General features: G+C 34.9%; 1 protein-coding gene across 2 annotated transcripts in view; it reads right to left on the reverse strand.

The window, feature by feature from the left end:
* LOC147401385 (agamous-like MADS-box protein MADS2) overlaps window positions 1–19,148 on the reverse strand; it is an 80,796-nt gene extending 61,648 nt beyond the window's left edge. The window contains exon 1 of one of the 2 annotated variants that reach the window (XM_086442678.1): window positions 18,634–19,148. In XM_086442678.1, the coding sequence (XP_086298804.1) occupies window positions 18,634–18,818 (185 nt within the window). In that variant the 5' untranslated portion in view covers window positions 18,819–19,148. The remainder of the gene's footprint in view (window positions 1–18,633) is intronic. The other variant, XM_086442679.1, reaches the window with a different exon arrangement.
* Between the last annotated feature and the right edge of the window lie 4,599 nt (window positions 19,149–23,747).

A 23,747-nucleotide genomic window follows, 5' to 3' on the forward strand; every position in this document is an offset into this window, starting at 1 on the left:
ATAAAACAAAGAATAAGTAAATATGGTTATCCATTCTTTTATCTACTTGGGGTACAATAAGGGCGGAGCCAGGATTATTTTTTTGTAGTGAGGGCAATCTATGGTTAGTTGTATAGTTGAAGAATGTGAAGATGAATGATGTTAGGGAGAAGAGGTTTTTGGTTAAAAGTTGAAGTAAAGGATATTTAGGTTATTTCCAATTAGTATATGAGAAGGTCCTTCAAGAGGCAATGTCATCAACAAAAAAAATTGAAGGAAGGGGGGCAAAACTTGGAGGGAGGTGAGGGTGTGGGGGCAAATGGGGAGAGTGGTGAGGGAGTGGGGACAAAAGGAGCATGTAATTAGTTAAAAAATATAGTGGTGTCTCAAAGTTCTGTGGGGGCAATTCCCCCCACCAGCTCCTTGCTAGTTCCGAGCCAGTCCATTTTCCTTACAAATTTGTGTTTAGGCAATGTGTAATTGCTGCAAAATCTTAACAAATTTTTGTCGATGTTTAATTGCACACATAAAATCTGATTCAAATGGGAAACTATTCGAAATCTAACACATCAAACATAAACAAATTGATCTCAAATTCTCACAAGAAAATTGTTTTCTCTTCAACCCCTTTGTCTTGGAAGGTGCCAAATTTTTTTTATTTTTGGATAAATAGTAATCCACTAATCCATTAAAGAAGCAAGATTGAACGTGATGACCAATCATGCAAAAAACTGATACAAAAAGGACTACACAATCACCAAACAACACACCATATCCCAATTACTTATGAAATTCTCAAAGAAGATCCCCCTAAAGACCTTGGACACCTTTGACCAAAATAAAAGAAGACTCAAAATGCACAAAATGGTATCCTTACAATCCTTCCCCATCCCATTGAACATGCGATTATTCTGCTCCCTCCAAATGCTCTAACAAATAGCAAATGGGGTGAAACTCCACAATAACCTCTTCATAGTGAAAAGATCTTTAAATGTTTCACGCGTGCAAGATGAACCTCAAACAACCTAAAAAAATGAGTCCAAATCTCATAGGAGAGCCTACAATGGGTGAAAATTTGATCTGCTGATTCCCCATCACACAAACACAACAAGCACTCATTAACCCCACACATACCCTCATCATCAATAGATCAACAATTTGATTCCTACCTGGCATTGTCGTCCATGCAAAAAACGCAATCTTAGATAGAACATTTTGGCCCCAAATGGCCACTTGAGGAAACAAGGCCCCCTTAACATTGCAAAGTGTTTTATAGGACTTAACCGAAAACCTCCCATCCTTGTTATCCTTCCAATATCTATCATCTTCTCTCCCGATATCAAAATGGAGTGAAGAAGTGGTGGCGATTAACTTCCCAACTTCTCCTACTTCCTCATCATTAAAAGCTCTCTAGAACCTAAAGTGATCAATTCCTCGAAAGTCATTTATGGGACCGTAATTATAAAGAATTCAACTAGACTTCATTTGTTATTTCCCCCAAATAAAAGTAATTTATCTAAAAAACCAAAATTATTGATAATTAAAGAATTTCTATTTTAATTTGCAGACAAGAAAGCAAATATTTGAAGACAAACATAAAAAGGGAAGCTAATACTGAAGTATTGAAATAAAGACAGATCAACCGCCCCAAAATCAGGCTAGGTGTTTCCACCCAGACTGCTCCGCAATATACCTTTAGCCCGTCATTGTGGTCTCAGAGGGGACAGCCTTGAGCCTTGCATTGGCAACTTCGGCTGCGTTGTCTTTGTATGATTTAGTTGTCTTACAACAACTGGAGCGGAGGTGATCCAGAAATCTGAGAAAAACTCTATATATTGAGAGTTGTCTAAAAAAAAAGGATCCATCTCCTCCTCTTCCTAATTTTAGTTTTTCATCTTCTATTTTGAGCTTATCTTGTAAGGGAGAGTGCTCTTGTAGAGTGAGAGTTGCAGAACTTACTCTCCCCCATTCTTCTCTCATTCTTCTTGTAATTTAAGTATGGTTCGAAGTATGTTTTTAAAGTCATGTAATCGAAGAGATTCAAGCTGATCTTCAGAATTAAAAAGCAACAAAGAAACATCCATTCTCTTTTACTTTATTGCAATTTGTTATTCACGATGATTATCGATTTAACTTTTCGTAGAGATGTTAATGAAACCGGAGCGAGTTTATCTTAATTATTTCTAATCGATTCTATTTATTTTTCTGAATTGTATACGTGTGGAAACTCTTAAGATTGGAATTATCGAACAACATATTTAGTATTTTAAGTATGATGATTCATGCTTAAATGAGATCAAGCTTAATCATACTTATTTACGAACATTGGATACAAATCTGATAAATTTCGTCTTATTTAAGGATTCATATACATTTGAATCACATAAGGAATTTACAGATTTACCTTCCGATCCACGAACATTAGCTTTGTTGCGTGGATCAAGACAAACATAGAGCCATTGAGATGTTGAAATAACATACAAAGGTGGATTTGACCCCTCTAGCCTTTACACTATATTTCATTTCTTGTTTTACTTTCATTTTAGTTGGCAATACTCTTTCCTAAAACTATTTTAATTTGATTACTTAAATCTAAGTCGGTTTTGAGTTGAAAGAAATATCGAATCAATGTTGTCCTTGTGCATCGATCCTTGCTTGCTAAGATATAATTTTGTTCATTATTATATTGATAATTTGCACCAAACAAATTGATGTCGCTGCCGGGGACAACGGTTTCGATTCAGTTTCATTTCAACAAGAACCCGATAAGGATTTGTTACAGATTCGAGTTTTGTTTGCTAAAAAATATAAATCAAACGAACAAAATCAAAGAGAAATATTTTCATTACAATGCTTAATTAATCAGAAGATTATTCCAAAAACAACTTTTCATTTTTGTCAAATTTTAATTGCGCCATGGTGGGCCTTTGGTACACTACGGTGAATTCTCGAGATTTGCATCAAAGAAATTTGGAGCAAGCTTCTGTTGATTTAAGGATATTAGTGAAAATATTTATTTTTTAGTATATTTTGACTTGGATATTCTTGTTGATTTCAGGGAAAAGGATTTGACGAGAAACGACACGGTTGGAATTTTTATCCAATTAACCGACTCAATTCATTACTAAGAAGACAGCAACATTTCATTGTTTTTGTTTTTATCTTCTTCTTAGATCAAACTTGTAGTAGCAATTAGTAAACTTGTAAATAATTTTCGATTTAATCCGAGAAGGCTTGGAGTGTAATAGTTCTAGGGAAGGATGATAGTGGAACGCAACTGTCTCAGCTTCTTGGGTTTGTACATCGAAACTAGTGTCAATGGCTTGATTCGACTCAGATCGTTCATCCCCCATCTAAAATGGGAGGTAATATTTAAACCACCCATGTAACTCTCGAATCTTTTCCAACCAAAAAATTTATTTTCTTGAAAAAAAATTTTCTCTTAAAGTCCTAACACCTATTTTTTTCACCTCTACCAACTCTTCTTTTTTCCATTCCTTTCTTTCATTTTTGTTTTCTTTTGACCCCACCACGTCCATCAACGGTCGGCCAAAATCAACTACCCCACTTCACTCACAACAGATCAACGACCGTGTCGTTGGAGTCAGACGAGCCAATTCAGCCACATCACTGCACTGCGCTACCCATCCACCGTGCCACAATCTCTTGCTTTCCAATCACGCTCTATTGGCAATCTCAAGTCCAACAATTTTTTCGAAAATCAATATATGTTGGCACTGGGTTACCCAAAACATTCTTGAGATTCAAAACTCCATTCTCATGTACACCAAGCACATGTACATCTTATTTTCCATTCAGACTCGTGGTCACACTTTCCGCATGTCTCACTTTCTCTTAGACACCATCACCGATGCTTTGACCGATCATAGTCATTCTTTGGTTCTACCCTATCTGGTTTGTTGCATTCTCCCAACATCGTTTAGGTGTTCCCCTTGCTGATAACAACTCAAGGTCGCCTAATACATTTACAGAACTTTAAGACTTGTGTTCAGGATCTATGGGGTCTGTAACTTCTTCATGAAGCAGAACATGATACTCTTCATGGGTACGGACGTGCAATGGAAGAATTTGAGGAACCACCAACCGAAGTGGAATGCACCCTGAGTCCCAATTTCGATGATGACTCCTAGTTTGCCCAGGTCCTTCAAAAGGGACATTGCATTACTTTTTTCCAAAGTTTTTAAAGATTTGAAAAAAGTCAATTATCGATATAAAAAATTTAAGGATGGTTAATAGATCATCATTGAGTAGCAGCGGCAGGTCTTGGCCCACCAAGAGGAGATGCTGGCACGTGCTAGTGCTAGGGCTACCCCTGGTTCTGATTAAGAATAGGGTTTTGTTTCAGTAGAGTGTATGCTCGGATTGATGTTTTGTTGAAAAATTCTTAGTATGTGTGTTGGGATTTTATTTGGGTGGTTTTGCTGTGTATTTATTGGTGTGATTGAAGTGAGATTGTTTTGGGTGGTAGTTTATTATTGGTGACTTTTTGGCGATGACTTGTTGGTAGTGTTTGTTAGTAGTCCTTATTGATGGTATATATTTGTCTTTTTGGAATGTTCTTGGTATGTTTGTTATGTAGGTTCTTACAACTTGTTTGGAACACTTACTTTGATTTTAACTTTCAGCATCATTGTATCTAAAATTTTTGTGACTTAATGAAATCCGATTCAGGTGTGATCTAACCCCCCTTTTTCTCTCATGTTTTTTATTTATTAAGGACAATGTTTTCTTTACGTTTGGGGGTTTGGGTTAGCTCATAAATTATTAATTATTAATACTTGTAACATTTTTTTTTGAAATATTTTGGTCAAATTCTTTATATGTATTATTAACATAAAAATTTTTAAAACTTAGGCTCATGTCCAAAGTTTGTGATAACAAATTCTTTTTGGTTATTCCACACGAACGGATTATTTTGAAAAATTCAGTTCACTTTTTATTGAACTAAGTAAAAAAAAATCATTTTAGAACAAAAGTTGATGTTTTTTGTTGTCTAGAATGTTATGGAAAACTTAAATCTAATGAATTTTGACTTCCTTGTCATTTGGTTGACTAGTAGAAGAAAAATAAAATTGGAGTTTGTATGATTTGACAGCAAACATAGGATTAGACTAGGTACCTTGAAAAGGGTTGCCTGTTTTGTGATAAATGAAAAATAGAAGAAATTTGCAAAAGCCCAATGCAGAAAAAAATATTCTTCATTAAAAAAGTGTAGAAAGAAAATATCGCAATAGGGTTAAATACAAATGTTTCAGTAGGGTGAAAACCGTCAATAGTAAAAATGTGAGTGAATTGGAATATCACAAATAAAACCCTTTAAAGGTATTAAAGTGAATATCCACACGTCTCACTACCCCAGAAAAGATGCTAATTTTAAGTTTGAACTTAGGTAGATCCGACCATTTTAGCAGTTAGGAAGGGAAATCATGTTCCGAAAAATTATTTTACAATCAAAAAATATGCACACACACTCAATATATTTATAGAATTAAGGACTAAAAACAAAGAACTCTACGTAAATAAAATGGAACTTTGACTAACTTGTGAAAATTGTTATGATCGCATTACATACATTGATTTTGAAGTTGATATCTTAAAAATATTTGAATTTTTTGAGTATTTTCACTACAAATCCTCATGAGTCAAATTTGTCCACTAGGGGTAACCTAGGGGTTTAAGGGATTACGACATTTGCAAGATGTAGTCGTGAAACCTACGAAAGTGATTTTTTTATTTTAATTTTTTTATAAGACTAACAAAATTGAGGTTTGGAGTGTGATCAAATCCCAAAAAGTCATTTCTAAAACCATAATTATAAAGAATTCCATTATACTTCATTTTCTATTTCCCCTAAATAAAGTTAATTTATCTAAAAATCCCAAATTATTGATAATTAAAGAATTTCTATTTTAATTTATAGACAAGAAAGTGAACATTTGGAGACAAATAGAAAAAGCGAAGCCAACACTACAATACTAAAGCCAAGACAGATCAGCCTCCAAAAATTTAATCTAGGTGTCTCCACCCAAACCACGTCGTGGTAGACCCTTGGTGCCCTACGATGGTCTCAGGGGGGACAGCCTTGAACTTTGTTCTGGAAACTTTCGACTACTTTGATTTAGCCGTTTTATAGCAACTAGAGAGGATGTGTTCCAGAAACCTGAGAAAAACTTTATAAATTGAGAGTTGTCTAAATCTTCCTAATCTTAGTCATTCATTTTCTATTTTGAGCTTATCTTAAAAGAGAGAGTGTTCATGTAAAGTGAGAGCTGAAGAACTCACTCTCCCCATTTCTTCACTCATTGTTCTTGTAATCTAAGTATAGTTCGAAGTATGTTTTCAAAGCCATGTAATCGAAGAGATTCAAGCTGATCTTCAAAAATTAAAGAGCAACAAAATAGCATCCATTCTCTTTTCTATTTTTCCCTCTTTCTTTTACTTTACTGCAATTTGTTCTTCGCGATGATTATCCGCTAAACTCTCTGTAGAAAGATTAATGAAGTCAGAGCTAGTTTATCTTAATTATTTCTAACTGGTTCTATTTCTTTTGTTGAATTGTATACTTGTAAAAACTCTTAAGATTGAAATTATTGAACAACTTATTTAATGTTCTAAATCTGATGATTCATGCTTAGATGAGATCAAGCTTAATCTTACTTATTTACGAACATTAGATGTAAATCTGATAATCTTATCTTATTTAAGGATTCACATACATTTGAATCATATAGGAAATTTACAGATTTATCTTCTGACCCATGAACATTTGCTTTGTTACGTGGATCGAGACAAATATGGAATCGTTGAGATGTTGAGATAACATGCAAAGGTGGATTTGAGCCCTCCAGCCTTTACACTACATTTCATTTTTTATTTTACTTCCACTTTAGTTGGTAATAATATTTCCTAAAACTGTTTTAATTCAGTTACTTAAATCTGAGTCGGTTTTGAGTTGAAGGAAATATCAAATCAACGTTGTCCCTGTGGATCGATCCTTGCTTGCCAAGGTTTAATTTTTTTTAATCATTATATTGATAATCTGTGCCAAACACAAACCCCCAAGTCCACTCTCCACGTTCAAACCTTCAAAAGTTGGATAATGTTAATATTTTCTTAGAGAAAATGGAGTAAAGGGATGACAACCCTTGGAAGGTGCCAACTTAGCCAAGTTGGTAAGGCTTGAGTGTCAATCCCATGACCTAGGTTCAAGTCTTGTTGAACCCAGCTTCACCTCTATTGACCACTAACTTGTTGCTTGCCTATCAAAGAAAGAAAAAGAAAAATTGGACCTTCCTAATATTATGAGGGATATAACCCAACTATCAAGAGATTCTTATATGTTTGTTTGTGACTTGTACATAATAGAAGCTAATAATGTATTAAGAATCTTGTCAGTCTAGCAAAAAAAATTGAAGTCCTAGTAAAAAAAGAAACAATGTTCTTATAATATAGAGTGCATCTTACATTCTGAATAAGGTGTTGATGGTAATAATAGACATTCCTATTATATTAAAATACGAGCCAAGTGACTTGCACCCACTGTTTAGTCCCTTCACACTCACTTACTCTTTGCACCTCCCTAATCTTTTCAATTTCAACACACCCACCTTTTTCCAATTACTTTTTGCACCCACCACCCCAACTAAACCTCATTATTATTCTTCTTCCTCTCTCTCTCTCTCTCTCTCTCTCTCTCTCTCTCTCTCTCTCTCTCTCTCTCTCACACACACACACACATTCTTCTTCTTCCTTTTTTTTTCAAGATGACAGAGTGCCTAGACCCATAGGCCTGACCAGGGAGCAAGGCAACTGGCCTCTTAGAGGGTCATATCTCGTCCAAATCCCTTTGGTCCATGCAATACCCCACAAACCCCTCAGATCAGATAAGTCAAGATAAATCCTTGTGGGTGACCAACGAGGGGGCTCAAACTCAAGATCTTCTACCTTTTTGGAAGGAGGCCTTGGCCATTATGCACAACATTTGTTGGTTTTCTTCACCTTATTTGCATTCGAAAGGGTTTCAACTAGGATTTCACGATATAAGAAGCTTTAGAACTTGCAAAGAGACTAGAAATGACCATGGAAATCTGAACTCTTAGTTTAGGGATTAGGAAATCTCAACAACAACCAAAAAAAAAATATTCAAATAAAGCTTCATTCATTAGTTTAGTACCAAAATTGCCAAAAGAGATTTGGTTGGATCCTAACAAATCTACATGAAAGAACTTGGTAGATTCCTAAAGATGTCCCAATTGGTATGTTCAAGTCCTTTCAGCTAGTTTCGGTAGGATCCTACCAAGTCACAATGAAAATCCTTAATAACTACCTACATAACAAAAAGTTTGCCTTTTATGAGGTGGGTATGGAGAGTTTTTTGTTAGTGTAAATTTAGTCATCTCTCTACTTTCTAGTGGGAACTTTAAGTTGGTGCATAGAGCACAAATGGTGTGTGCAAGTACAATGTCCCTTAAAATATCTATGATAGCCTTCCTATAATGGGCTTTTGTGAACACTGCACCAATGAGAGTTAAATCTAATAAGAGAAATATAGGTTATCGAGAAAATCATCCTATTTTATCTATAAAAAAAATTTAGTTTCCTATTTTAAAGAACAAAGAGACAAAAGATGGGAAATCTGTTGTATAGGCAGCCTAAATTTCTCTTCGCACGTGTCTATTTGATGAGACGTTAGCAACACTAGAATTTTCCTTAAGGGTTTGTATGTTCACAGAGAATTTGTTTTCTAGGGAAAATGAATTCCTTTGAAAAATTGTCTTTCCACAGGTTGATTCCAATTTGGAAAATATAGAAAACAAAAGCAAAAACAAAAAGGAGTTCATTTCTAGTTTTGGAGATGAGGGTGATCATGAGAGAATAATGTTAGGAAGGAAGATCATTTTCCCAAGGTGTGGGATGGAAAAAATTTGCCCTCTCGAAGATCACATTGAGCAAGAAACTGAATTCCAGTGAAATTACGTGATCATCCATGCCTACATATGATTGTATTCTAAGGTGGAATGACATCAAATAAAACACATTTATCAATTATTCAAGTATTTTGTGAAGTAAACAATAAAATACTTAAGAAGGAGACAAGCAATGCTATGCAATTCGAGTGATACAATCCTAATGTACCAAAAGTTTCAAATGCATACCCAAAAAGCGAATCACAAAATCCTTAGCATCTCTAAGAGAGAAAATAATAATAGAATTTCCCCAACACATCCACCTCTTTTCTTTATATCCTTATACTTTTATGTTTTTAATGAATTCTTAGATTTAAAATTTTTAACAATTTAATTATGTATAATAACTCTTTTTTTTTTTTTTTTTTGTTCTGAAAACAAAATATGAACATACTTTCAGTACTAATTGGTGCATTGGCGTACTTAAGCCTTATTATTAATATCTTGGTAAATGGAGAACGCAAGACTAATTGGGATGAAAGGACCTTTTCAGCATTCAAGAGCTCCTCTTTTCCATTTACATCTTCTAGAGCTTAGTGGGGTGAAACAATCCAAAATGTCTTGTAAAGAAAACTGAACTCAAAATCAAGTATTTCACCCACAATTGATTCATTAAGACACCCCTCATGCTCTATATCATAGATCCCTATTGAGAATCAAACTGGTCCTTTAACCACCCAAGTAGAGCTACTACGAGAGACCATACACAACCATTGTGATTGCCCTCTGCATTAGAGTGCGAGTATATTCTTTCTTCAAGAACCATCGTGTAATCTTTTATGACTTTTATAGGCCACTCATGCAATCACAGCTACCCATGATGTTAAAGGACCTATCCAAAAGTTGACTATACTGCAGTTTCCACAACTGCAATCAAAGTTTGATCGATACAGACAGACTCCATATACAGTAACTTGATAAACCACCTAAGAAGCAAAGTTGGCACACATGGAAGGAAGCACTATTCCCCACCACTAATGTAACCACCTAAATTTAAAATGGCATCTTGTGAACGATTTTCGTTGCTTATATAGAGTCGTGACAACCAATTTTATTCAAGAGAAACCCAATGCGGTCCAATACCACATCTGATAAACTGAGTAGTATTAGGATTACAGTTTATTGAGTGAGTTTGTGCTAAGTCATTGAGATTAACTAGAGGTTAAGAGGTTCATTGAAAATAGCATAAATTAGGTGTTTAAAGGTTAGGATCAGAAGTGATAAGATAATTAAGAGGTATTACAATATGAATATAATCTAAGTTCTTGTTTTTTTTTTTTTTTATATCTAAAAATTAGAAGTACTATATGTTGAAGTATCTATTACAAGATAACAAGAGTTGTGAGGATTTTATGTTTTATTGGGACTGCATTTGTAAGGACTCATGGCTTGTGTAGGAGTTGCTATTATTATCCCTTATTTTATGCTTTCCCTATCGAAGGCCAGTCTTTCGAAGACCAGGCCCTTATCTAATACTTTAATTTCTTTTTTTTTGATAAGTATAAAATATATTGAAGAAAGAAGTAGGAACAAAATACAATAAGAGAAGGCTAAGGTAGCCCTGTTGGGCTTTGTGGAGTCTAGTTATGTTTGATTCGGTTGACGACCCGACCTGACCTGAATAATGTTGCGTGATTTTTTGATGGGAGATTTTCTGTGGTTTAGTGCATGGAGCGGCCCAAGCCGGAGTGCTCATGGACAAGTCTCCTAGGGGTCTAGGGGGCAACGCCCCTAGGAAAATTTTTTCGGCTCGTTTTGTAGCCCATTGTAAATCATGTGCGCAGTATATAGAAACCGTTTTGGTGATTAGGATTTTTTTAAGTCTTGGTTGTCGTTTTTGAGACTGTAGCCGCACTTTGTATTTTCTTCTTGATAATAGTGAAATCTTTGTAACTCCGTGGACGTAGGCAAATTCCCGAACCACATAAATACTGTCTTATGCGTGTGATTATTTTTTTTTTCAATGTGTGTTGTTTCTCTATTTTGTTTCACATAGGTTGGGAATTTCGGGTTGAATTCCCTACAAGCCCCTCAAAAAAAAAATTAATGAAAAAATTTCAAAACATCAATGATTACACAGGGAATTTCATCTAAAAATAAAGTCATCGTAAGTAGTTTCCACAAACTCTATGTTCAAATTTAACCAAAGGTATAGAAAGCCCAAGATCTCCAAGAAAATGTCATGAGAGCTTTTTGCCTTACTTTTGAGCACCCTGTTATTTTTCTCGTTTCACAACTCCCAAGCAATAATCGAGGGAAGCATAGTCCAAAAGAATTTTTTTTTAGAGGAGAAAGCATTATTGGCCCACTCTACTAAAAATGAGAGAAACTTCCGAGATAAGACCTACTTAATACGGAAAAGCCCAAGGAAAAGGTACCAAATATCATGAGAAAAATAGTAGTGAATTAAAATATGGTCAACCGATTCCTTATCCCTCAAATAAAAGGGACAGTAGTTGGGAGTAATCCAATCCGGTGCAATCAAATTGTTCATCGTAAGAATCCTCCCTAAGAAAGCCAACCAAACAAAAAAATGAGATTTTAGAAAGCACTAGCTTAGACCAAATGATGGACTTGGAAGTGAGTTTAGCTATTTGAATGTTCTTTTTATTTTATTTTTAGGGATAGCCCTCTATTTCCTTATTCTATTTTTGGCTTTCTTTTAGTGTGATCGTTGGTTGTGCCATACTTTTTTGAAGAGGTACCTAATTAATGGAACCTTCACCAAATTGGAAGAGATATTCAATATTCCAGCTACTACGCTGGTAAAGGTATTGGTCGGTTGTGCCCAAGCAATGTCGTATGGCTGATCTATTAGTCTGTGGGTTTTTGTTGTGCCAAACTCAACAATGATATAAGACCCACTGGCTGTACAGTTCCTTTGGACTAGGATCGAAGATATTGCAATCGAAGAACTTGTGTTAGGAAGGCCTAGAAATCGATGTTATGGATCCATTTTCAATTTGGTGAATCTGAGGCTCCCTCAAAGGAACTTGATATTCAAGATATGGAGGACTCAAATTTTGTTGGTGGAATTGAGAAGTTGAATAATATTAATTATGAGTACTGGATATTTTGCTTGAAATCATATCTACAAGGACATGATTTGTCGAAGATCGTCGATGATGATAAACCATTGAACCACCCAAAGTCATTTCTACTATAGAGGACAATTTGAAGACGGTATAGATTGAGTAAAGGTCCATCAGTCTTGAAGACCACATGTAGTAAAAGTATGCTTGAACATTTTGATAGGCCAAGTCTGTCACGGAATTTTGAGATGCACTGTTCAAACTATTCTCTAGGGAGAATCGTTCGCTACTATAAAAGCCAAGAATGAGTCTAGTTCTATTTATGAAGGAACTATATCATTTTTTTAATATACTTTTTTGTGATAACTGATAAGCAAAAAATTATTAAAAAGAGGATCCTCTGAGAAGAAATAGTGGAAATAGACTTAGTTTGAGTCGAAGTCAAAGAAAGATTTGGGGGAGGAGGTCAATGACCTCTGAGAAGAAAGAGTGGAAATATACTTAGTTTGAGTCGAAGTCAAAGAAAGATTTGAATTAAGTGAGCTTAAAGGTGGATTTCAGTTGTAGGAGTAGAATAGTATTTTCTACCATTATTATATTTTATTGCATTTTCGCTTCTCTCTAAGGGTAGTATTTTCATCCTCGTATACTTCATTATAAATAAGAGAATTCTAGAAGTACACTCTTGTTATACAATACAGTCTCTCTTTTTTCTTCTCCAGACTCCCTCTCTTTTCTCCGTTCTTTCTCGTTTTTTTTCTGTTCTTTTCTTTTGTGATCATACTTTCCTACTTTCTTATAATAAATTTATTGGAGAAGAAGAGAAGGAAAGTCGATATGACCCCCAAGCAGTACAAGAGCACAAATAAAACAAACAAAACAAGATAAAGCAACTAAAAAAAGCAAACACAACCCAATAGCCCTCTCAACTCTACACAGAGCATAGCTCCTCCCATCTGAAAACAAAATCCTCAAAGAACACCCCTTCAAAGTCCTTGCTCAATTTGCATCAGTTGAAAGGAAATCCAATGCTAGAGAACCGGATGCAAATCTAAATCTTCATGATATGTGATGAGATACACCATAACATTAATATTGTGTATCCCATACACATTATTATAATGCATACAACTCATCTCTATTACCCAATATATCCAAAATCACTTAATTAGTGATTTTTCAATTACCTGAAAGACTCTTCTACTCCTCTCCCTCCAAAGCCCCCAACAAATTGCAAATGGGAAGATAGACAAAGATACTTTTTCTTACTGGAAAAGGTATTATAGCTTTATCCCAGGAACAAAGAAAAAACTGAGTTTAAAACCCACTCGACTTGGAAGAGACAGAAAAAGTGACTCCAGATAAAAGAAGCATAGGGGCAATGAATCAAAATGTGGCGCTCCCGGACTCTCTACTAGCCTTACAAAGACTACAAAAGTTTTGGATAGGAAAGCCCCATTTACTTTTCCACTTAGCATCAAAGTCCTGGAAGATCAAAAATATCAGAAGAACAAAGAACCAAGAGAGAATGTTTTAGGCTGCTGATGTTCACGGTTGTACGGACGGGACGATACCATATGTTAAAAAAATAACTAGAGTTAGCTATCTTACTTTTCTAGAATCTTTCGACTTAATTTTAATGGATTTTTAGTGTTCAAAGAGGCAAGAAAAAAAAAATCTAGTTTTAGATCTATCAAATTGTTTCAATCTGTAGGTTGGGCATTTCAAATAAATAAGTTTTTTGTTCAAATTTTTATATAATTAGATACTGAGTTTGTGCAATTTTGAAGTCATTTGATGCATCTATGAGTATATATATATATATATATTTTTTTCCACTCTAGAATTAGCATGGCTCATACTGGGGTACTTAACTACAAATATTTCATGAATAGTAATTGTGAACAATGCTATGAACGGTACCATGAATAGTGTAGTGAACAGTACCATGAACATCGTTGTGATATGTGCACTACGAATAGTTTGGAGCCATTTATGGTTGTTCAGGAACATCAAATCATATGTATGTCCCTAAAAAAATCCAAGTATGCGGATTGCCACAGCAAAGTTTGATAGTAAGAATACTTGGAACGATTTCACTTAGTCCAAATGTGTATTAATCACAAATGGGAGTTGGAATCTATCATCTATAATACAATGAAATTGAATTAATCTAATGTGACAAGATAAATGAGAAACAAAGAATCTTATCATCTTGTGTTGGTTATTGCATTGCAACCTCATATTTATCATGAGCTCCTATTTACTAACACTATTAAGGAGATCTAGGATATTTCTCTCAACAAAAGAAAACTGCAACAGTCTACTGGTTACGATGAGATATCGCTGATCTTTGACAAGGTAGCATTTGTTAAACAATTATTTTTTCACCTCAAAAATATGTGAATGAGTTCGATCACTATTAGATTATCTCTAGCGCTATGTAGATGAGGAATAATATATGAAATTGGTAGTGCAAAATCAGATTTTCAAGTTTCTTGAGGGAATCAATCAGAAATTTGAGTTAGCTCGTATTCGAATTCTTAGTAGGGATAAATAATCATCACTTAATCAATTGTATTTGTATGTCCAACATAATTGGAACATGAGGGATACTATGAAACAATCATTAGTTATGGTAGATAAGCAGTTGTCCCCTTTCAATCCCTCAACGAAATAATAAAGGTGATGGTCAGCGATTTAATGATAAAGGAAACCTAAGTTCTAGTAATTGTAACGAACTTAAGTGTGGGCGTTATGGTAGATGGCAGATGCACTGACCAATCCTTTGAATGTAGTTGGTCATCTCAGAAGTTTAATCGGTCATGGCCGTTTATAGCTCACAGTACTATTGTTGATGATGAAAGAGACTGTTTTCAGTTCTCCTTCATATACCTTGGAGGACTGGGAGAGCTTAAATTCTATCATAGACAAGTCATTTGGAGTATTAAAAAAAAACATAGTTGAAACTCCTTCGGACTACGTGTCTTCTCGAATCTAGGTAATCTTTCCACTACTACTGTGTCTTCTTTGATATTATTGCCTAATAGTGATAGTTCCTTTGTTGATGATTCTTACTTTTTCAATTTCTCTTTAGAAGGAAGAAAGGTTGTATCCAACATCTTATTGCAAATTATATCTTGTATACGACAGTATTGCCTCTTATAAATCTTTTCTTATTTCGTTGGCTTTTGTTTCTAAAACGCTCAAAGTGGAGGGGAGCAATGTTTGAAAAATTAAACCCTTGGAAAAGAAAGCTACATGGGAATTGGTTGACATTCCTTGAAGGAACCTATGGGAATTAAGTGGGTATACATTGGAATGTAAAGCAGATGGGTCAGTTGAAAAGTGCATAGCCAAATTAGATGTCAAAGGCTATACTTAGGTCCTATGGAATTGATTATAAGTAGACATTCGCACCAATAGAAAAGTTGAACTTAATCAGAATAATTCTGTCTAGGAATAAATCAATGCGAAACATTTGGCTTACATAGTAACATTTTATAACTTACTAAGGGTCGGTTTTTTATTTATTTATCGGTAAGTCTGTTTTTAATGAGTTTAGTAACTATATTCTGTCGGGATTTGAACCCCAAGTCTCTGGTATTATCACCCAAAGACTTTACCAACTAAACCAGTGAGCACCTGCTACTAAGGGTCGTTTTGCTCAAATGGATAACCATAGTAGCAATCAAATATCACAGAGCCCTCTAAATTTCATCCAAAAACTCAGATCCCAAAAAAAAATACTCAAACAATTGCTTTTGGCCTGATCCAAGGTTTCGAAAACAGTTGGCTACCGAAGTTCCACCTAACTACCAAATTTCAAATTAAAATTCAACAGTGAAAAATAACTTTTTTGGAGTTCTATTTTTCAAAAGTACACAGAATTTTGTCCTCTACAACCATGAAGGATGATGGTTTTGGATGCCACAAGGTGATCCCAAGGACCCTTAGTAATGGTGAAATCCTTACTAACTTAGTAAGGCTAGTTTGATTCTAAATCAATCATGGTCATGTAAAAACCTCATGTGAAGAATGGATTCCTTCATAGGGAGTTCGAAGGGAGAGTTTCTCATGTCCCCTCTACCAAGTTTTTGACTTTCCAGTGGATGAAAATAAAGGAGTGCTAGTTGAAAAGGTTCATGAATAGTCTAAATTAGTCTCCCAGAGCATAGATCATGACATTCAGCAATGGAATGCTGAAGTTTGAAGTACACGTAGAGCCCAACATGTCACATATTATTCATTAGTTGCATTGGAGGTAACACCATAGTTCTTAATATAGACGTCATTGGTATGAAGAGAAGACAGAAAGATGTTGAAGAGTTACATACGCTAGAGATAGGATAGTAGATTCAAGATGTTTGAACGTTGAACCACTCAACTAGAAGCAGAAATTTTATCAACTAAACAATAGGAAGGTCAATGAATTGTGGAAACCACCAACCATGCAAAGTTTCCTATCACCCACATTGATAGAGCTTTGTGCATATCAAAAGGAGGGAAGGATTGGCTCTTCTTCAAGATGTTTTCCGTATAGAAATAAATAAATAAAAGTTCAGTATCTTGACTGGCAAACAATTAATTGATACTGATGTGAAGATCTAGAAGGAAGTGCAAAGCATCCATCATATAGGGTAAGAAGATTGAATCCATCTTTGTACTGCCATCTAAAGTTGCTTATGTGAACAAGTTTCAGAAAATTCAGATGACTGACATGTGGCATGCTAGGCTTGCACATGTCAGATGTATAAAGTGAACCATACGCTGTGATGAAGACAACCATGCTAAAGGGGCTCCAAGACTTACACACCATACATGAGACTGTATGCTCATGATGTTAGTACTAGAAAACACATCAACTCCTTACACCAAGTTGAATTTTAGTGCGTAGAAACCTCTTGAAGAGGGGTTCACTCTTTTCTTTTATTGGATGAAAAGTGCCCCAATTGAAGGCAAGAGGATACATGCTCACTTTCAGTGATGAATACTATTGATACATGAAATACCAACTTAGCTAAGTTGGCAAGACGTGTGGAGTGTTGTTCCCACATCCGATGTTCAAACCCCCTAGAACCCAACTTCACATTTCTAACCATGACCCTTAACCTATAAAAAAATATATTGTTAATACATATGGATTTATCTCTTGAAAGAGAAAAGTAAAGTGATCAAAAAATTCAAATAACTTAGAAAGACAGTCTAAAAGGTACTTGGATACATGTCCAATCCCTCATGTTAAATAGAGGGGGGGACGCTTTAATAAGTACTATAAGAGCGTGGTATTTGAAGACGAACTCAAATCACAACAACAAAATGAAGTGGCAGAAAAGAATAATAGATATTTGATAGAGACCTAAAGGAATCTTCTACATACTAAGAATGTTCAAAATCAATATTAGGCCAAATGCATGATGACATCTAACAATATCATCAATCAGACTCCCTAAATTGAAACTTGAATTCAAGTCACTGTACGAAAGTCAGTAGGGGAAGATGCATACTATGGCAAGTTCGATGGGCGAACTACCCCATCAATCTTGATGGGATATGTAAAATTTGGAAAGGAAATGGTAAAGACGCATCAATTCTACCATAAATCAAGCACACATTTCTCGACATATAATGTTCCATGAGGCATCGTCATCGTGATCAAATGAGAAATCAATTTTCTCAATAGGTCACAACCTGGAAGATGAAACTCGCAAAAAAATGAATTTGAATGTACCATCAAATTAAAGGGAATTCAATCAGTTGTTCAAACAGGTGTCTTGCCGAAGATTGATCAAACAAATTAATGGAAAGCCAGAATCAAAAAGCAAATAGTAGAATTAAAATGATCAACTATCAAAGTTATAAGATATCATCTTGGATACAAACGATTAAGCAACAAAGTCACTTTCTCTAACTTCAAAGACAACATCCAGATTTACAATTCTAGCCAAGGATCCAACATTTATTAATTCTCTAAAAACCACATTTAACAGACTAATGACAATGAAATCATCAACTACACAGAAATTTGTACCACAACAAATGCTAACTAACTTTAAATTGAAATTTCAACAATGAATGGTCATCAACGTGCAAAACAACCATAAAATGACGTAGAGAATCAGGAATTAGAACTGTTTTGGAAAAAACATCGTGATTACTAAAATAAATCTTGAGGTTTTTCTTATTAACGAGATCATTAATCACAAAAGAACTATGAAACAATAAACGAAGGTTAGCACTAATCCAGGTTTCAGTCCATGAATCACAATCTCAATAAATTCAAATTTAATAATGAAGCAAGATTCAAATAAACATAAACAAATAAAAAAAAGAGAATGAAAAGACGTCAACAAATCTCTGAAGTACAGATCATTAAAAACTTCATACGGACTTGGATCTCGCAATATCAGATCTCAGAAACCAAAAATTACGGGAAAATATTTATTTTAAAAAAAAGATCAAAACGCAACCAAACTTCACGGAAAATCAGAAACCAAACCAAAAAAAAAAAAAAAAGGTGCATTTGAAAATTAAATTTTAGCCTAAAATCGATTTCTCAGACTTGAAAAAAAGATAAGAGAGAACATCAAATCGATTTCTCAGACAAAAAGAGAGAGAGAGAGAGAGAAGCGTACCTAGAACTGCTGCAGAACTCAAAGAGCTTGCCTCGAGAAGAGAAAATGATGACAGCAACCTCAGCATCGCAGAGAATGGAAAGCTCGTAAGCTTTCTTGAGAAGACCGTTTCTTCTCTTTGCGAACGTGACCTGTCGATTTATCTTGTTTTCGATCCTCTTCAGCTCTACTCTTCCTCTCCCCATTTTCTTCTTCAATCTCTCTCTCTCTCTCTCTCTCTCTCTCTCTGGTTTTCAGCTTTAAAAACAAAAGAAGAGAAATGTAATGTAATTTAAAATAAAATTATATATTATTTGGTTTTTAAGGTTCTCTCTTGTCTTCCTCCCTTAGTTTGGTGCCTATTTTCTTTTGTGAGCTACGCAGTCATCCTTCCACAGATAGAGATTTTTCTTTCAAGTTTCTTCCTCGGCATTGCTCTCCTAGACTTGAAAACCAGGGTTTCCAACTACTTTAGAATCGATTCTTTCAGGTAGGATTTTAAATCTTCCAGAATGATTATTCACTAAAGTAGCTACTGAAGAAACATTTGCTCTGAAGTCTGAAATAATTAGTTTCTTACTTTATTGTTATTTTGGTTTTTTATTTTTATTTATTCTGTTGGACGTCAACACCAACCAAATTCGTGATTCCACGTGTCGATTTATTAGTAGACGATATTAAATCAAAAGTAGGATTATATGCTGTTTACAAAACTGCCCCTAAACCCAACACAAATAATTCCCTTAGCACGCATATACATTGAACCATGGTTTCAAATATTCGGTTTTTTGTGTGGACTTGGTGGCGGGTGCGGATCCTGGCCCGATCTGGTTGTTTCGTAACCACTCAGTGGGCGCATCAATTCTGATTTGAATGGGTCAAATCAATTCTTTTGTTACAACTTCAAAGGGTTAATTGATGTTACAAGTATGGTAGGGCTAGCTTTACTATCATGATCAAATTCTTAGCCTTGCTAAGACTTCTGATCTTTATAATTGTTTTTTCCTCCATCCAACGACAAGAATCTTTTAATCTGATTGACATGATTAGATTAGAAGTTTTCATATTTCAATTAAATAGTAGTTTTTTTTATATCAATAACTCTAATTTTTACAAGTTTAAATCTTTGATATCATCACCAAAGATTGTATCAATTAAGTTAATTGACGCTTGCTTCAGTTAATTTATGTTACTTATTTATGAATTTTAAATTATTTAATATAAATGAAAAATTAAAACTTGTCCAAGTGGTTTGGAAAAAAAAATCAATGGCATGGTGTAAGAGATATGTCGAGTCAAGTGGATTCCCCAATTTGTATTTGGAAGTCACTTGGACCAAACCAATTCGATCATAACTTGGACAAAGCTAATATGTTTCGTATCAATGTGAATCTTGAAGAAGCATGAACGACTATTATATCTTCCTCTCTATTTTCCCTTGGTCTCTCTCTCTCTCTCACTCTTCCTTTAGGCTCTCCCCTATCTCTTTCCCTCTCTTAAAATCTTAATCATAGAATAAGTTGTCCCTACTTTACTGATCAAAAATCAGTCAAAATCACTTGAAAATTCAGCCTTGATTATTCACATATATTTGTGAGGTCCACATTGAAGGTGCAGTCAGATCATAACTCAAATCTCATTTGTATCAAACCCATATGGTATATTCTGAATTCGGTCATCTACAACTACAACACACATAACTTTTTTTTAAGTTTCATGGGGTCCTATCATATGTGGAATGGTTGATCCAAAATCAATTCGACATCAAATCAGATTCTCATGGGATCAGGTTCTTATCAAAACCTAAATGTTTGATCCAGATCCATAATTATCATTCCTCTTAACAAATTAGAAAAGCGTGAGTGCTGGGGTAATTCCGTAAATTACCGAAAGGTTTAGGGGAAATTGTGTGGTCAGATAGAACAGAAAGCTTGCGGTAGACTTCATTAAAAAAACTATTAAATATCTAAAAGCTAAGCTAAAATAAAGATTTCATAGGTCAAAAGTAGCAATTCTAGAGTTACGTGTCGATTGTTGATTTAATAAGATGCAAAAAAGCTCAGAAAATCCCCCAAGGCGACGTACAACGTTTTCGGCGAAAGTTCACTCGTGACGTAAAAATACCCGATCGAATAATTCCTACGTGTCGTGGCTTTGCCACCTCGAACTGCAGAGGCTTGCGTCATCTTTTTAACACGTATCGACTCATCCTTTAAACACGTAGTACAAGAATGAAATAAATTCTAGAGTGCAATTATGTTGGATACCGAGTGTCCAGCTGAGAGATCGTTGAACACTCGGTTTCTACTTTTCGTTTACTACTTTTCGTTTAGATATATGAAAAAGTACTTGATATAAGATTCGAAGTAGCATGATTGTGTAGAAAACTACCGATGTTTATTCTTGAGAGCAATTAATGGTTTTCCACAACTCAAGTGCTATTTGAGTGTTATTTTAAGTCACCATAGCAATGCTCTTTGTTACAATGAAGTCTTTTTTCTTAGACTAATAATGAATGCACGCGGTAAATCACACAAGGTATGTACATGGCTGACATGGCAAAAGCACAAAACCATAGATTTTTTCTTTGAGATATACAAGGAAAAAATCTGGGTTTTGTGCTCTTGTCACATCAATTTGGTATAGACCGCATATGATTTATCGTGTACATTCGTCATGACTCTTTTTTTATCCCTTTCAAACTTAATCAAATAATGAAACATTCATATCTTTATTTTTTTTCTTCTAAAATCTAAAAGCTGTGAAAAATAAGAAAAAATTAAGATTTCTTATTCCAATGAAAAATTGAATAATGAAATTACATAATAAAAGTGCTTATATAGACTTAATAAGAAACCTACCGATAATAGGATATCTACTAATAATAGGAAATAAGTAAATAAATAAATAATATAATTTAATATCTCCCCTAAAATTCACGATGCTACTGCAAGAAGCATGGAGAGTTTGCCAAACAAGAAACGAAAACGCGAAGTGGAATGTGCCTTAGTAAATAGGTCAGCAATTTGCACGGAAGAAGGAACGAAAGGCAATGTGATGGTGCCAAGTTGAAAATGATGTCGAGCAACGTGACAATCAATCTCAATATATTTGGTCTGCTCTTGAAATACTGAATTACATGCAATCTGGATAACACTCTTATTATCACAATATAAGGGAGTAAGGTGATGAAGAAAAGTACTCATATCTGCAAGCAACTAACGTAACCAAAATATCTCACAAGTAGTAGAAGCAATGACACGATATTCTACTTTTGTGGAAGATCTAGAAATACCATCTTGTTTCTTACTCTTCCAAGAAATAAGAGAATCACCAAGAAAAATACAGAAGCCAACGGTGGACTTACGATCTGTAAAATCATCAGTCCAATCAGCATCAGAGTACACACGCAGTTTTATGGATAAGGTAGATGGAGGTAAGAGACTCTGAAATTCAGTGCTCCGAAGATACCTTAGAATATGAAGAACAGTAGCCAATAAATCGTAGTAGGCACAGTAACAAACTAACTAACTACATGAACAACATGTATAATATCTAGACAAGTGATGGTGAGATAAATCAAACTGCCAACAATAATACAATATAAACTAGGATCCAGTAAGGGAGAACCATCAGATAGAGAGTACCGAGCATTAATCTCAAGAAGGGTATCAATAACCTTATTATCAATAAGATGTGCACGTTCAAATATATCAGTATATACTTTTATTGGGATAAAATAAAACTTTCAGAGAGGAAGCAATCTCAATGCCCAAGTAATAACATAGTGTGCCCAAATCTTTCATTGCAAAACAACGAGTTAACTTAGATTTCAAAGATGCAATGTTGTCAACATCATCACTAGTAATAATCATATCATCAACATATAAAGAGAGTAGAATATGACCTGCACCCGTACATTTGACGAATAATGCTGAATCATAATGACTAGGATGAAAACCAAGTGAAGTAATCACAATAAAAAACTTCTCAAATCAGGCTTGAGGTGCTTGTTTGAGACCATAAAGAACTTTTCGGAGCCTGCAAACTTTACCAAATTGGTAAGAAACACCAGGAGGAGGTTCCATGTAAACTTCTTCATGAAGATCACCATTCAAAAAGGTATTTTTGACATCCATCTGAGATATGTGTCATCGACGAACAAAAACAACTGCAATGAGCGTACGAACAGTAGTCATTTTTGCAATAGGGGCGAAAGTCTCATCATAATCTATGCCATACTCCTGAGAGTAACCTTTAGCAAAAAGTCGAGCTTTGTATCTTTCAACAGATCCATTGGATTTAGTTTTGATTTTGTAGACCCAACGAGAACCAATGGAGCGTTTTCCTAGTAGTAAAGATACCAAGTCCCAAGTATGAGTCTGATGTAGAGCAGTAAGTTCATCAATCATAGCATCCTGCCAAAGTGGGTCACTAAAAATTTCTCTATAGGACAAGGGCTCAAAAAGATGATGAATAGAAGCTAAAAATGAAGCAAAAGTGCTAGAATGACAAGTGTAAGAAAAATCTGGTAACTTAGTAGACTTACGAACACGTTTAGACTGGCGAATAGGAGGAGGAACCGTAGTCTCAAGAGATGATTGGGTAGTCGTAGGAGGAAGAACAAATGTATCAAGAACCAAAGTACCAGAATCTGTTGAGTTGTTAGTGGAAAACTTGCAAGATGCATTATCTAAAACTGGAGTAGCGGGTGGTGCTTCCTCAGTGTCAATAGTGAAGGGATCAATGCGAATAATATCAGACTTGGTCATATTATAAGGATTAGCAAGAATAAAGAAGAATGGAATACACCCAAGAAATACATCATGACGAGAGACATAATTTTTGATTAACTGGATCAAAATAGCGATATCCTTTTTGACCTATGCCATAACCTAAAAAGACACAGAGCAGACTATAAGGACAATTTATGATGCTCGACATAAGGTCGAAACACAAAATAGGTAGAACCAAAGACACGCAAGGAATAGTAATCGTGAGCATATCCATACAATTTCTCAAAGGGTGAAAACCTGAATTGTGTGAGGTTGGAATCCTATTAATCAAATGAATAACAGTAAGAATTGCTTCTCCCCAAAATGCACTAGGAACAGCAACAAACGATAAAAGAGAAC

The sequence above is a fragment of the Akebia trifoliata genome, chromosome 5, assembly GCF_017979445.1.
Source record: "Akebia trifoliata isolate Shusen 1 chromosome 5, ASM1797944v1, whole genome shotgun sequence".
NCBI classification, from domain to species: domain Eukaryota; kingdom Viridiplantae; phylum Streptophyta; class Magnoliopsida; order Ranunculales; family Lardizabalaceae; genus Akebia; species Akebia trifoliata.